The 16,352-nt window shown below is 45.8% G+C and overlaps 1 protein-coding gene across 2 annotated transcripts in view; it reads left to right on the top strand.

Moving 5' to 3' along the window:
• Positions 1-1,205: 1,205 nt before the first annotated feature.
• rassf5 (Ras association domain family member 5) overlaps positions 1,206-16,352 on the top strand; it is a 113,658-nt gene continuing 98,511 nt past the window's right edge. The window contains exon 1 of one of the 2 annotated variants that reach the window (XM_034166915.1): positions 1,206-1,915. In XM_034166915.1, coding sequence (XP_034022806.1) covers positions 1,345-1,915 — 571 coding nt within the window. In that variant the 5' untranslated portion in view covers positions 1,206-1,344. Of the gene's footprint in view, positions 1,916-10,172; positions 10,216-16,352 lie in introns of those variants that run through there. The other variant, XM_034166917.1, reaches the window with a different exon arrangement.

Here is a 16,352-nt window from a genome sequence, read left to right as displayed (position 1 = left end):
TTTACACTGGTGATTATAGTACTGTGTACACAGTCATGGTTTAAAATCCTGCAGGGCACACAAGGTCCCCCTGCTCAAGCCAGCACATGTCCAGGCCCGTTTGAAGTTCACCGGTGACCATCTGGATGATCCAGAGGAAACATGGGAAAAAGTCATGTGGTCAGATGAGACCAAAATAGAGCTTTTTGGAATCAACTCCACTCGCTGTGATTGAAGGATAAGAACAACCCCAAGAAAACCATCCCAACCGTGAAGCATGGGGGTGGAAACATCATTTTTGGGGGTGCTTTTCTGCAAAGGAGACAGGATGGATGGGGTCATTTATCGTGAGATTTTGGCAAACAACCTACTTCTCCCTGTAAGAGTATTGAAGATGGGTCGTGGCTGGGTCTTCCAACATGACAATGACCCCAAACACACAGCCAGGATCTGTATGGAGGAGTGGACCAAAATCCCTGCTGCAGTGTGTGAAAACTTGGTCAAGAACTACAGGAAGCATCTGACCTCTGGAACTGCAAACAAAGGTTTCTGTGCCAAATATTAAGGTCTGTTTTATAGAAATACAAATTAATTATTTAAAAATCAATGTGATTTACTGTTTTATTTTGTTTTTTTTTTTGTTTTTTTGTTTTTTAGATTCTGTCTCTCACAGTTGAAGTGTACCTATGATAAAAAATTACAGATCTCTCTATTCTTTGCAGGTGGGAAAACTTGCAAAATTGACAGTGGATCAAATACTTATTTCCCTCACTGTAGATGTTTTCCAACACACACACAAAAAAACTAATCCAGACTTAACAGTCCATAAAGAATCACTGCTAATCAGAGTAGATATTTAATCAGTGTTGATTAAAATACTAATTCCCACCCCTGATCAGTCCTGCACCAATCTTTGAAGTTGGCTCACATTGTTATTGCAGGTAACTATAGAAATATCACCAGAAAAATATTTAATATATAATTGTTAATTGCAACTACGCTGTGCAATTGTAATCTTCAGAAAAACGAGGTTTTCTGGTGACACGAATGTACTTTTCATCAATTTTTGGAAAATGAACTCTTTATGACGTAAATGTCAGTGTTGTAGCGCTGCAGTCTTGATTATCAGAAATATGAGCAGTGTTGAACAAACGAAAGTGAACTTGTCCTTTTAGTGTTTTCTTGGAGTCCAAAGCGGTCGGACGAGGTGTTCCACGCTGTCACTTTAAGACCAGCAGCCGATGGTTTATATGCTGTCCGTTGATCACGTCACTTACAACACGCTGGTCCGGGCGCGAGTGGAGTTTACATGCTGCGCACGGAGCGTAAAGCCACCAGTCGCACGTCAAAAAGCAGCACAAAATAATGGCGTCTGTGAGCGTGGTGGGCCAGCAGCCCGGTCCACACAGGCTGGACTCGGAACCGCAGCTGCTGCTCTTCAAACTGCCAGGCAAGAAAATCAGCCTGACGAGGAAAAGCTCCCGAGAGAAGGTGATGCCTCGGCAGAGGTCAGGGAGCTCCGGTGACTGCGGCGCGCCGGCGGTGGTGACAGCGGGGCGCATGGCGGCCGCAGGAGGCGCGATGATGTCCGCTGCCGGACGCGGAGCTCCGGTCGGTCCTGCTGCGCCACGTAGCCCGGCACCGTGCGACAGCAACGTGGACTGTGTGTGCAACCGGAACGGTCGGACCAGAAGGTCGGGAATCAGTGACGAGGCTCTGCCGCTGCAGAGACTGACGCAGGGCCGGACCGGCGTGGTCAGGCTGGCCCGCATCGAGCCTCCCCGGCGGGAAGCCTGGTCCATATTCCCACCGGAGGCGGACCCCCGGGTCAGGACCGAAAGAGGCGAAGGACACCGGTTCGAAACCTGCCCTGTCACACAGGACTGGTGTGACTTTTGTAGCCGTCAGATCACAGCACGAGCACTGAGGTGTCGAAGTAAGTCCACCAAAAAGATGCTGAATGCATCCCGGAGCCGTCAGTCTGATTTAAATCTCTCTCTTCTTTTTTTTTTTTTTTTTGTTAATTTTTTTAATTAATTAATTTATTTTTTTTACTGTTAGGTGTCATGTGGGTTTAGTTTAAACATTACCAAAGTGCAACAGTTCTGCCGCTGTGCAGGCTGATGTTACACTGTCGTCCACATTTTTGCTTGAAACAGCTGGTTTTGGACTTGCGTGACATGAGTAACTGAAAGGTCCACCACTTAAAAAAAGTGACGTTTATAAAATTAGCAAGTCAGCATGTCTAGTAAGTTCCAACCAAGGAATTTAGATGTTAAGCCGCATCAGATATTTACCTTTGGGCACGGGTGGTGGCCAAGTGGTTAATGCGCTTGATTTCAGTGCAGAAGGTTCCGGGTTCAAATCCCATCCCTGCTACATTTCTCCATGTAATGTGGACTTGCGTCAGGAAGTGGGTCTTTGTGGAAGATCAAAGTGGATCGTCACCTTGGATTTGCTGTGGCGACCCGAGTGCAAACAAGGGAGCAGCCAAAGGGACTTACTATCAGATATTTATCTTTGAACATAAATGTAATCCCAAAAAAGTCTGTTTCCATAAAGAATTTATTACACTTTGTTGTTGGAAAGTATGTGACACACAAGTTTGAAGATGAGTTTACTCCCTTGCTTTATTAAAAAAAATACAGTTTGAGAACATGAATTGTCTCATTTCCAGTGTGTCCTGGTCATTCAGAGCAGCTTCTTGTTTTGCTGCAGTTGACATCCAGCTTAATTGGTCATTACTGTCACCTTTTGTTCTAGACGGTGCATCACAGTACTTCTTTCAGATCAGTATACAGGCGCATGTCACACATGTATACAGTGGCATCTTGTGGTCATAGATGATAATGCCATATTTTTCCTATATATAAGTTGCTTTGAAATATAAGTTGATGGTCCAGTGAAAGACGTTAAAATAAAACGACTTGTAACCTACACATTTTCCATCTTTGCCTGTCCTTCACAAGCTGATTACTTCATTAGGGTGTGCAACCAATCAAGTAACAACAGACACATGAATGAAGTAACCAGCTTGTGGCAGATCAGGAAGAGATGGAAAATGTGTAGCTCAGGTACTTGAGGTCCAATTTGAGAACCACTGATATATCTCATTGTAGATCATCAAAGTTTGTGCAGTATGTGTGGATGATGCGGTACATCTGCAGGTATAACAGGAGGTTTAAAGTCATGGATAACATGGTGAGTGACAGTTGTCATCCAAAATTATTAGGTATCAGGAAGGGGCACTGAGAATGTGCAACACACACACTTATTCATGCAAATTATTTCTTTATGATTCAGTGTTGCTGCTAGACTGTGTGGTCTTGACATTCAATTTTGGACAGAACTGACCCATATTATCCTCAACAAACACACGATCTTTCCACCATCTCTAATCCATAATGGCTCTGAATTGTTTGAGTTAAACAGTTTTGACCTTGAGTCAAATTTTGTGTGACAGTTACAAAGGTGATAGGACTTTGAGAGTTATGTAGTAATCATAGGTATGTCTTTAACCAATTCCTTGTTCTAAATATTCCCCATTGTTGAGCCCAAATTTTGACCTTGGCTTTTAAATGATTTTTTTTTTTCCAAAATCAAATGACTTTGTCCTTAGTTTACCCAAAATCATCAACATTATTTTTTAACAGGCACACAAACATGGAATACACAGGGCTGAAAGTGTGACCACTAGTAACGTGCCTTGAGACACTCTTTTTTTTTATTATTGTTTTTGTGCATTCATTATTCTTTCGGCACCCTTGGACTGACAGTTGCTGGGAGACGGATGAGTTTATGAAATTTTGGAACAGGGCCAGAGCTGCTTTAAAAATTGTATTTTAACATCATCTGACAGGACATTTTCCAAACAACATTCTTTATGACAACAGAAACATCTTTTGAGTCTGGTGAGTTTCTGTTTTGTCTGAGGGCCCTCCTGTTAGTTTTTGTTTTTAACCTTCGCTGACTGGAAGAAGAGGTTTAAGGTTATGTGACCACACCTGTCTGGCTGGTTACTTGTGTGTTGGATGTGTGCCTTGATATCTCAAGACTCCAGGGACAGCTTTATGACACAGCTTATTGGGGAGATGGTTTTGGGATCAGAGAGTTGAGTAAAATTTGAAAGAGATCTACACATGATTAATTTTATTTTGTAAGCATTGCCAGTTAAACTTTTGTTCTGTGCATTTCAAGAACCAGCTTTATGACATCACAGTTATATCTGTGTACATATCTTTGACCTTTTTGGGTGACTGACATACTGGTTTGTGTTTTTGTACACAAAAGAATGCACATATGGGAGGGAAAGACATGACCAAGCACTTTTTCTCCACAGACATGACCCGAAAAACTTAATGTGAAGTCTCACTTTGTCCTCCCTGAGCAACTTCTAAAGCCGCTTCTGCGGGAAGGGAATCACGTTTATCATGTATCCAAATTACAAGATCACTCAGAACACATACCTCTGACAGTACAACAGCCGCCTGTTTACTTCTTTGTTGACATTCTTTGATTGATTTTCTAATAGTTTTAGAGCTGATTGCAGACCTTTGATCCTGATCTTTGAGTCTGATTGTTGATGTTTGATCTTTGAACATCAACAAGCTGGTTATGCTTTTAATGTCGAGGGCCTGATCTGGGATCTTGTAATGAGGACTAATTCAATCAGGATCATAAATCATTCATTCATTTTGTATACCTGCTTAGTCTAATTAAGGGTCACGGAGTAGCTGGAGTCTATACCCCGGCAGTCATTGGGCTACTGGTGGGGTGCACCCTGGACAGGCCACCAGTCCATCACAGGGCCACATATAGCCAGATAAACACATTCAATTTAGACTCAACAATACACCGAACCTGCATGTCTTTGGAAGTGGGAGAAAGCCGGAGCACCCAGAGACTAAACAGACTAAATCACTCTTCGTGATTATAACATGAAATGCCCATGAGATACAGTTGCATAGGAACATGGGGAGAACACGCAAACTCCGCACAAAAAGGATCAGGTGAGAAACAATCCTAGGACCTTCTTACTGTGAGGCAACAGTGCTAACCACTAATCCACTATGCCGCCCAACCATAAATCAAAGGCAGGATAAAGTAGGGCCTAGAAACATGGAACAATATGATTGGAAATTCCTCCCCAATAGGGACGGATGACATAACATTTTATTCATTTTGATATGATAGATTCTGCCTATCAATGCCATTACTTTCCGAAACCTTCTCAATTCCTGATCCGGGCATCAAGGAGGAGGTCACTGGGGCCCTTAGGTTGAAAGCATAAGTGCACGAACACACACACACGGTCAGCCTTATATATTAGATCACGACCCGCTCACTGAAAAGCACCCCCAGAGTATGATGTTTCCACCCCCATGCTTCACAGTTGGGATGGTTTTTTTTGGGGTTGTTCTCATCCTCTAAACATGGTAAGTGGAGTTTATTCCAAAAAGCTCTATTCTGGGCTCATTTGACCACATGACCTTCTCCCATGCCTCCTCTGGATCATCCAGATGGTCACTGGTGAACTTCAAACAGGCCTGGACATGTGCTGGCTTGAGCAGGGGGACCTTGCTGCCCTGCAGGATTTTAAACCATGACAGCATCGTGTGTTACTAATGTAATCTTTGTGACTGTGGTCCCTGCTCTCTTCAGGTCATTGACCAGGTCCTCTTCTGTAGTTCTGAGCTTTCTCAGAATCATCCTCAGCCCACAAAGTGAGATCTTGCATGGAATCCCAGACCAAGGGAGATTGACAGTCATCTTGTGTTTCTTCCACTTTCTAATAAATAATCATAACAGTTGTTGTCTTCTACCAAGCTGCTTGCCTGTTGTCCTGTAGTCCATCCCAGCCTTGTGCAGGTCTACAGTTTTGTCCCTGGTGTCCTTAGACAGCTCTTTGGTCTTGGCTATGGTGGACAGGTTGGAGTGTGATTGATTGAGTGTGTGAACAGGTGTCTTTTATACAGGTAACAAGTTTAAACAGGTGCAATTAATACAGGTAAAGAGTGCAGAATAAGAGGGCTTCTTAAAGAAAAATTAACAGGTCTGTCAGAGACAGAATTATTGCTGATTGGCAGGTGTTCAAATACTTATTTGCAGCAGTAACATACAAAAAAATTATTTTAAAAAAAATCATACATTGTGATTTCTGGATTTTGTTTTTTTTTAGATTATGTCTCTCACAGTGGACATGCACCTAAGATGAAAATTTCAGACCCCTCCATGATTTGTAAGTGGGGGAACTTGTAAAATCGCAGGGTGTTCAAATACTTATTTTCCTCACTGTATGTGGAAGAAATAAAAAATAAAACCACCTGGTACCTGTGGGACCACATCGTGCCGCTTATGTGAAAAAAACGAAACAAAAATGTACGACCCACTGGACGTCAACCTGCGCTGTCCAAAAGCTCTGATTGCCAGTCAGAGACTTTACCACTGAGCTACAGACCTGTTCTTTGAAAGCTGTGGGAATCTGCCTCATATCAGGAAGGACATGGAAGTATTACAAAAAAAAAAAAAACACTTTATCATTTATCAAGCAAGCAATACAAATATGATCCGTCTGTTCCTCTGTAAATTACCCATTATCACAGACATACAGTCACGAAATGACATGAATGAGAAGGAGTTCACTCGTCTCATTCATGTCCACATCTGCCGGCGCGTCTCCAACCCGCTGTGCGCGCATCTTGTGAATGGCACGCTGCAGGACACCATGTCATGTGGAACAGAGCTCACGTGGGTGACAGTGAGATCACCTGGTGCGTGTTCTGATCTGATGGTCCGTTTCAACCTGGGAGCAGCCTGTCCATGTGCGCTCTCGCTCGCTGCAGCACGTCGCCACAGTGATATATGTTTTTATCTATGTCCACTTGATAACAGCAAACAGACACACGTACGTCACAGTGGGCAGTTGTTTGTCCATGTCTGTCCAAACACAGTACGTGGTGTCCAGCTGAACTGTCCAGATCCACAGATTTCCACAGCCGCTTCAGTGGGAGGACACACCTCCTGTCATCTCAGCGCACACACCAAAGCCACACTCATCTGGGACTTAGACAAATTTATCTGTGAGTACAAATGTGATTGTCTGCAGTCTGTTTTCGTGATGACAGTGCGAATGGCCACACATTTTCTAAGTGCCATGCAAGCGGTGTTAGATGTTCGTGCGTGTCACCTGGAATTTGGCCGACACCTGCCGCAAGAGGGTGTGATGGGTTTGCGCAAATAGTTGTAGCAACAGGTGTAGGAGGCGTTGGAGACAGGGACAACATTACACGGTTTGCACAAAATTCCACATGCGCACTAAGTGTGCACTTCATCCAAACTTCGCACTATGTGTGAAGAGGCCCTAAAGATCACGTATCCAACATCACTGATTTTGTTGTCATTTTAAGATATCCTTACTAAGTAATCAAGTACATAACTAACACATGAATAGTAACAAATACGTAATCTCCTTGGCAGAGGTAAATATAGTAGTGTTCAGAATAGTAGTGCTATGTGACTAAAAAGATTAATCCAGGTTTTGAGTATATTTCTTATTGTTACATGGGAAACAAGGTACCAGTAGATTGAGTAGATTCTCACAAATCCAACAAGACCAAGCATTCATGATATGCACACTCTTAAGGCTATGAAATTGGGCTAATAGTAAAAAAAAAAAAAGTAGAAAAGGGGGTGTTCACAATAATAGTAGCATCTGCTGTTGACGCTACAGACTCAAAACTATTATGTTCAAACTGCTTTTTTTAGCAATCCTGTGAATCACTAAACTAGTATTTAGTTGTATAACCACAGTTTTTCATGATTTCTTCACATCTGTGAGGCATTAACTTTCTTGGTTTGGAACCAAGATTTTGCTTGTTTACTAGTGTGCTTGGGGTCATTTTCTTGTTGAAACACCCATTTCAAGAGCATGTCCTCTTCAGCATAAGGCAACATGACCTTCAAGTATTTTGACATATCCAAACTGATCTATGATACCTGGTATGCGATATATAGGCCCAACACCATAGTAGGAGAAACATGCCCATATCATGATGCTTGCACCTCTATGCTTCACTGTCTTCACTGTGAACTGTGGTTTGAATTCAGAGTTTGGGGGTCGCAAACTGTCTGCGGCCCTTGGACCCAAAAAGAACAGTTTTACTCTCATCAGTCCACAAAATATTCCTCCATTTCTCATTAGGCCAGTTGAGTTGTAGTTCTTTGGCAAATTGTAACCTCTTCTGCACACGTCTTTTATTTAACAGAGGGACTTTGCGGGGGATTCTTGCAAATAAATTAGCTTCACACAGGCGTCTTCTAACTGTCACAGCACTTACAGGTAACTCCAGACTGTCTTTGATCATCCTGGAGCTGATCAATGGGTGAGCCTTTGCCATTCTGGTTATTCTATCCATTTTGATGGTTGTTTTCTGTTTTCTTCCACACATCTCTGTTTTTTTTTTTTTTGTCCATTGTAGATGAACAGCCTATAATTTTTTACACCTGCGTATAGGTTTTCCCCTCTCCAATCAACTTTTTAATCAAACTACACTGTTCTTCTGAACAATGTCTTGAACGTCCCAAAGAGTAAAGCATGTTCAACAGGTGCTGGCCTCATCCTTAAATAGGGGACACCTGATTCACACCTGTTTGAGCCATAAAACTGACAAACTTGTTGGGGAAAGTGTAGTGACACGGACCCACAACAGGGGGCGCAAATGAACGGACAATGAAAGAGTCAAATATGAACACTTACTGTTGTGAATGAGCACAACACAGAGGAATGTGAAATTTAACAGACAGTCAATCACAAGGGTGACGTGTGGACAGGCTACCCACTTATCTGGTAGAGGTGTGCAGCGGAGCCGTTGCTGGACACACCGAACGCCGGTCTCACAGACACGGAACACCACAGGAAAGCAGCTGCAAAAACGAGTTCAGACTGATACACAGTTCACTTTCAAGGCTGAGAATACTACCTGAACGGTTTGACGATATCTCGGCGATGAGGTGGAGATGACGTCCGGGTTTTATGGAGTGAGATGATGCAGCATGAATGAGTGACAGCTGTCAGGAGATAATGAGTGACAGCTGTCACCCCCGGCTGTGTCCGTGGCGGCAGCGCCCCCTCGTGCCTGAAGCCCGCACTTCAGGCAGGGCGCCCTCTGGTGGTGGGCCAGCAGTACCTCCTCTTCTGGCGGCCCACGCAACAGAACTCACTGACTGAATGCCACACTACTATGATTGTGAACACCCCCTTTTCTACTTTTTTTTTTACTAATAGCCCAATTTCATAGCCTTAAGAGTGTGCATATCATGAATGCTTGGTCTTGTTGGATTTGTGAGAATCTACTGAATCTACTGGTACCTTGTTTCCCATGTAACAATAAGAAATATACTCAAAACCTGGATTAATCTTTTTAGTCACATAGCACTACTATTATTCTGAACACTACTGTATTTGATGATAGTTTTGGTTGCGTGACTGTGACTAATTTGGTACAGCAGCCATCCAGTCACAGACATTCGCAGCTGAGTGCTGAAGTGTCTGTGAACAAGACACCCAAAATGCTCAACCTTGGGCCACATGACCTCCGAACAACGCCCCGTACGAATGTGGAACAAAAAAAGATAAGGAGAATGGAGAGGGTGACAGTGTTCCCGTCCACTGAGGACTCATCAGACGCTTTGATGAGGTGAGAATGATGTCAGCTGTGTGAGATCTCAACCATCTCTTCAGATGTTTGCCATTTAGAGCTGATATTTCATTGACAGGCATCATCAGAGCACTTCATGAGGGAACACCTCTGACAGAAATGGGAATAATGTGTGTGCAGTATCCAAAAACATTTTTCTGCTGATTTTTCCTTTAAAGTGTTGCTGTGCTGTTATGTATTTGTGCAGCAACATAACTGATAGATTGGCACTTGGTAGAAAAGCGAGCTGCTCAGATACCTTTCACTTGCACACCTGTGTGTGGATTGCATACACACACACAAGCTTGAAGAGTGGTTGCGTGTGCACACTTCATGCATGCATGTTCTGTGTGTATGCGGCTGCTGAGCTGGTGTTGTGTCAGCAGCACTCCGACACAGGGACGTCACCGCTGCAGGGAAGTGAGATAAAACCAGAGAACAGGAATGAAAAGAAAGGGACAGACGAAGAGTGACTTGGCTGAAGAACAGAAATAGAGCTGAAATGGAAAGAGAATGGGAAAAGATGACAAATTGCACACAGGTATGCAAAGAACAGTGTGAGCGAGGCTGAGGGAGGCAGGCTGAAGGCACGGAGACAGAAGAACAACTCAAAAATGGAGAGACAGTTTGTCCTGCACTGCGGAACTGTCTGATTCAGTGTGCGATCAGCAAGCGTGCAGTACAGCGAAAGCAGAGATGATTGGAGCATTTCTCACACACACACACACACACACACACAGAAAGAGAGAGGAAGTCATCATTAATGTCTTTACAACTCAAAGCCTCATGTGTGCCATTCATCACTTGGCTGCAAGTGGCACTTTACTGTTGCCAGCACTCATCCTCATATTAAACTAGCTTTTGCACTATGTTTTTAAAGGGGTGCTAAAATGTTCCTGTCATGAAAAGTGTTGCTTTAATGGACTGTTTTCATAAGATGACACATTAATTGCAGTGCCGTGTGGCTGGATGACACACACAATATTCTAACGTTACTAACATGAAACGAAGAGGTAATCTCAAGATATAAAATCATAGATGCTAACCCTGACCAAGAGCGTGTGCATCTACATGCTCGGGTCCTGCTCCGCTCACATGCCCTGCTCTGATCAGGGCATGCGAGCAAAGCAGGACCTGAGCAGGGAGCTGCAGCAAAAGGATTCTCTAACCATAACCATGACCATAACCCAAACACCACATGGCGGGGTCCACACCCCCAGTTCGTGATCACAAAAATCTACTACAAACAGACTAAATCACTCTTCGTGATTATAACATGAAATGCCCATGAGATACAGTTGTGTTACATATGAAAGTTGAATATTAATTCATTGATCATCTTGACACAATGCCATAAAAAAGGTTATGAATATTATATTTTCAAAGTAGAAGAATGCTGGTCATAATGGATATTGTGGTCTTTGACTTACAACCCCAATTCCAATGAAGTTGGGACATTGTGTAAAATGTAAATAAAAAACAGAATACAATGATTTGCAAATCCTCTTCAACCTATATTCAACTGAAAACACCACAAAGACAATACATTTAATGTTCAAACTGATAAACTTTATTGTTTCTGTGCAAATATTTGCTCATTTTGAAATGGATGCCTGCAACACATTTCAAAAAAGTTGGGATGGGGCAACAAACGTCTGGGAAAGTTGATGAATGCTCAAAGAACACCTAATTGGAAATGGGTGTGTCATGATTGGGTATAAAAGGAGCATTCCCAAAAGGCTCAGCAGTTCACAAGCAAAGATGGGGCAAGGATCACCACTTTGTGAACAACTGCATGAAAAAAATAGTCCAACAGTTTAAGAACAATGTTTCTCAATGTTCAATTGCCAGGAATTTAGGGATTCCATCATCTACAGTCCATAATATAATCAGAAGATTCAGAGAATCTGGAGAACCTTTTACACGTAAGTGGCAAGGCCGAAAACCAACATTGATTGCCCGTGACCTTCGATCCCTCAGGCGGCACTGCATTAAAAACCAACATCATTGTGTAAAAGATCTTACCGTGTGGGCTCAGGAACACTTCAGAAAACCAATTAAAGTGGATATGACACATAAAGACAACATAGTCTTATTACATGTAACAAAGGTTATATAATTCGGTCAGCCTAAGCCTTCTGGGAAAATGGACGCGGTTCTCCCATTATATACAACATTTGAACATCCCACCACTGAAAAATGTGCACACCCCATAATCAGCTTCCCGCTAAGCACCACATCCTGAAATACCTCACTGCGTGTAGACCGTATCAGCTTGCGTGTAGACCGTATCAGTGTGTCGCAGCATATTGCACAAACACAAGGGCGAAAGGTTTTAGCCTTTTCAAGTCCAGGCAGATTGATCGAAAGCCGCGGGTTGTGCGATGCACGAAATGTCCGGCTTCCACTCGCACACCCGCATTTGTTCCCGACAGCAGACACTTTCCTCTGCCGTCTCCATGTTCTCGCATCGCTCACAGGAACACCTAAAATGTCAACCCCAAATAATATGTTCACAATAATCTTGAAACGGTCAAGGAACTTGTAAAAATATCAGTGCAATACGTAGTAAACACGGCGGCGGCATGTTCACTGTTGTTTTCGACGATCTTTTTCGAAACTTTCGCTGTTTATTTCCTATTCTTTCATGAAAATAACGTAACTAAACACGGATGAATGTAATGCCAGGCACTCGAAAATGGCAAAAACTCGAAAGTAATGACGGTGGTCCGCAAGTAGTAGCTACACTATCGCGGCTCCGGAAAAATGACAAAGGTAGTAAACAGACGCTAGAATCGAAAATGCTGTAATTATAGTGTTATAAACAGCAGCAACAAAAATCAAAGCCTCCCTTACCATTCCGTATTCTGCAGCCTTTCAAAATCCATTGTAATTGGCATGTCTCTTGCCTCTGCTTCGCCTCTGCCATAAGCACTGCTGGCATTATTTTCGCTGCCAGAATGCTCCTGGTTTGAATGTTCGTCCGAAAGATACAGCTCCAATCTGTAGGGACTAATCACTGCTGCAACATCCTCAGGATCCGAGTCAGTCTCAATTTCCTCACAGAAATAATCCACACTTGAAGAGGAGTCAGAAAAGTTCTCGATCTCGTCACTGTCCATGCTGAGGTCTATCTGTTCCTGTTGTCAATCTAACAGAGAAAGATGGGACTCTACACGCTGTGATGTCATGGCATCACGTGACCGCTGATGGAACGCTGCCAGCGCGCTTTTCAAGAAACACACTTTTGAGAAGCTGTACAAACTTTATTTCCCAGTGATAATGATTAAAACCACTTTCAACTTACTATACTGTATGTATATTTTTGATATTTATATCAGTTTTACCTCATCACCTCATTACCATCATTTTAGGTGTCATATCCACTTTAACACAGTTCGTCGCTACATCTACAAGTGCAAATTAAAACTCTACCATGCAAAGCGAAAGCCATACATCAACAACATCCAGAAATGCCGCCGCCTTCTCTGGGCCTGAGCTCATTTGAAATGGACAGATGCAAAGTGGAAAAGTCTGCTGTGGTCTGATGAGTCCACATTTCAAATTGTTTTTGGAAATCATGGACGTCATGTCCTCCGGACAAAAGAGGAAAAAGACCATCCAGATTGTTACCAGTGCAAAGTTCAAAAGTCAGCATCTGTGATGGTATGGGGGTGTGTTAGTGCCCATGGCATGGGCAACTTACACATCTGTGATGGCATCATCAATGCTGAAAGGTACATCCAGGTTTTGGAGCAACACATGCAGCCATTTAACCAATGTCTTTTTCAGGGACGTCCCTGCTTATTTCAGCAAGACAATGCCAAGCCACACGTGTTACAACAGCGTGGCTTCGTAATAAGAGTGTGGGTACTAGACTGGCCTGCCTGCAGTCCAGACCTGGCGCCCATTGAAATTGTGTGGCGCATTATGAAGCACAAAATATGACAACAAAGACCCCGGACTGTTGAACAACTGAAGTCGTACATCAAGCAAGAATGGGAAAAAATTCCACCTACAAAGCTTCAACAGTTAGTGTCCTCAGTTCCCAAATGCTTATTGAGTGTTGTGTGGGCCGCTGAAGAGGAGGTACTGCTGGCCCACCACCACTAGATGGCGCCCTGTTTGGAGTGCGGGCTTCAAGCACGAGATAAAGGCCGGACTGCAACTCCACCTCCTCGCCGAGAAATCAGCTACCATTCAGGTAGGTTCATCAAGGGCTACAGTCAGGTAGTTAGCCCCCTGACAGCCCTGACCTCCACAAAAGTCCCCTTCACCTGGTCGGATCGGTGCGAAGCTGCGTTTAGGGAGTTGAAACGCCGGCTCTCGACTGCACCGGTTCTGGTGCAGCCCGATCCCAAGCGCCAGTTTGTTGTTGAAGTGGATGCCTCTGACTCAGGGATAGGAGCCGTGCTATCCCAGAGCGGGGAGTCCGATAAGGTTCTCCATCCATGTGCCTACTTTTCCCGCAGGTTGACCCCAGCTGAACGGAACTATGACGTCGGCAATCGGGAACCTCTTGCGGTGAAGGAGGCTCTTGAGGAGTGGAGACACCTGTTGGAGGGAGCATCGGTACCATTTACGGTTTTCACGGACCATCGGAACCTGGAGTACATCCGGACCGCGAAGCGTCTGAACCCCAGGCAAGCCCGCTGGTCGCTGTTCTTTGGGCGTTTTGACTTCCGGATCACCTACCGCCCCGGGACAAAGAACCAACGATCCGACGCCCTGTCCCGGGTGCATGAAGAGGAGGTCAAGACCGAGCTGTCAGACCCCCCTGAAACCATCATCCCCGAGTCCACTGTCGTGGCCACCCTTACCTGGGACGTGGAGAAGACCGTCCGGGAGGCCCTGACACAGAGCCCGGACCCGGGGACAGGTCCGAAGGACAAACTGTACGTCCCACCAGAGGCCAGGGCTGCGGTCCTTGACTTCTGTCACGGTTCCAAGCTCTCCTGTCACCCAGGGTTGTGAAGGACCGTGGCAGTGGTCCGGCAGCGCTTCTGGTGGGCGTCTATGGAAGCCGTCCAGGCAAAGCCGACCATCACAAGGGCCAAGGCCTCCTCCAGCCTCTGCCTGTGCCTCGTCGCCCCTGGTCTCATATCGGCCTGGACTTTGTCACGGGCCTCCCGCCGTCCCAGGGCAACACCACCATCTTAACGATAGTGGACCGGTTCTCCAAGGCGGCCCACTTCGTGGCCCTCCCGAAGCTCCCGACGGCCCAGGAGACTGCAGACCTCCTGGTCCACCACATCGTGCGTCTGCATGGGATTCCAGAAGACATTGTCTCAGATCGTGGTCCTCAGTTCTCCTCCCAGGTCTGGAGGAGTTTCTGCAGGGAACTGCGGGCCACCGTCAGTCTCTCGTCTGGGTACCACCCCCAGACGAACGGGCAGGCAGAGCGGACGAACCAGGAACTGGAGCAGGCCCTCCGCTGCGTGACCTCCACGCACCCGACGGCCTGGAGTGACCATCTGGCCTGGATCGAGTACGCTCATAATAGCCAAGTTTCATCTGCCACCGGCCTCTCCCCGTTTGAGGTGTGTTTGGGGTACCAGCCCCCATTGTTTCCGCTAGTGGAGGGAGAGGTCGGGGTGCCCTTGGTCCAGGCCCATCTGAGGAAGTGCCGTCGGGTGTGGCGTACCGCCCGCTCTGCCCTGCTCAGAGCCCGGATGAGGGCTAAGGCCCATGCAGACCGCTGGCGTTCCCCGGCCCCTGCATGCCAGCCCGGGCAGGCGGTTTGGTAATCCACAAAGGACATACCTCTGCAAACGGAATCCCAGAAGCTGAAGGACAGATTTATAGGACCCTTCACCATCGTGAAGGTCCTCAGTCCAGCCGCAGTGAAGCTGAAGCTGCCAGCTTCACTGCGGATACATCCAGTATTCCATGTCTCCAGACTCAAATCCTGCCACACCTCTCCCCTCTGTGCCCCCGGACCGGCGCCGCCGCCTGCCCGGATCATCGACGGGGAGCCGGCTTGGACTGTGCGCCGACTCCTGGACGTTCGTCGAAAGGGCCGGGGGTTCCAGTATTTGGTGGACTGGGAAGGATATGGACCCGAAGAACGCTCCTGGGTGAAGAGGAGCTTCATCCTGGACCCGGCACTCCTGGCCGAATTCTACGCCCGGCACCCGGACAAGCCTGGTCGGGCGCCAGGAGGCGCCCGTTGAGGGGGGGGTCCTGTTGTGTGGGCCGCTGAAGAGGAGGTACTGCTGGCCCACCACCACCAGATGGCGCCCTGCTTGGAGTGCAGGCTTCAAGCACGAGAGGGCGCCGGAGCCACTGGGAGTGACAGCTGTCACTCATCCTCAGCACCAGCTGTCACTCATTCATCTCATCACCATCACCATAAAGGCCGGACTCCACCTCCTCGCCGAGAAATCAGCTACCATTCAGGTAACTTTCTCTGCTGACTCAAAACATTGAGTAATAATCTGTACTTCTTTGCAGCCGTTTTTCCTGTGGTGTGTCCTTATCTGTGGGATTGGCGTTTGGTGTGATCAGCGACGGCTTCGCTTCACACTCCAACCAGATAAGTGGTTAGACAGGAGCTGCACGAGTGTGTGATTGGAGGTGGAGGTTCTCCCTCCTTTACTGAACACTGACTGTGGGATTACTGAGTGTGCGACCTCACACTCATCTGGACTGTCTCTGTTTTCTGCCAGCAGTACCGGG

Source organism: Thalassophryne amazonica, chromosome 3 (assembly GCF_902500255.1).
Source record: "Thalassophryne amazonica chromosome 3, fThaAma1.1, whole genome shotgun sequence".
NCBI lineage: Eukaryota > Metazoa > Chordata > Actinopteri > Batrachoidiformes > Batrachoididae > Thalassophryne > Thalassophryne amazonica.
Note: the sequence above shows the minus strand (reverse complement) of the source record. Positions and strands in the feature narration are given on the sequence as shown.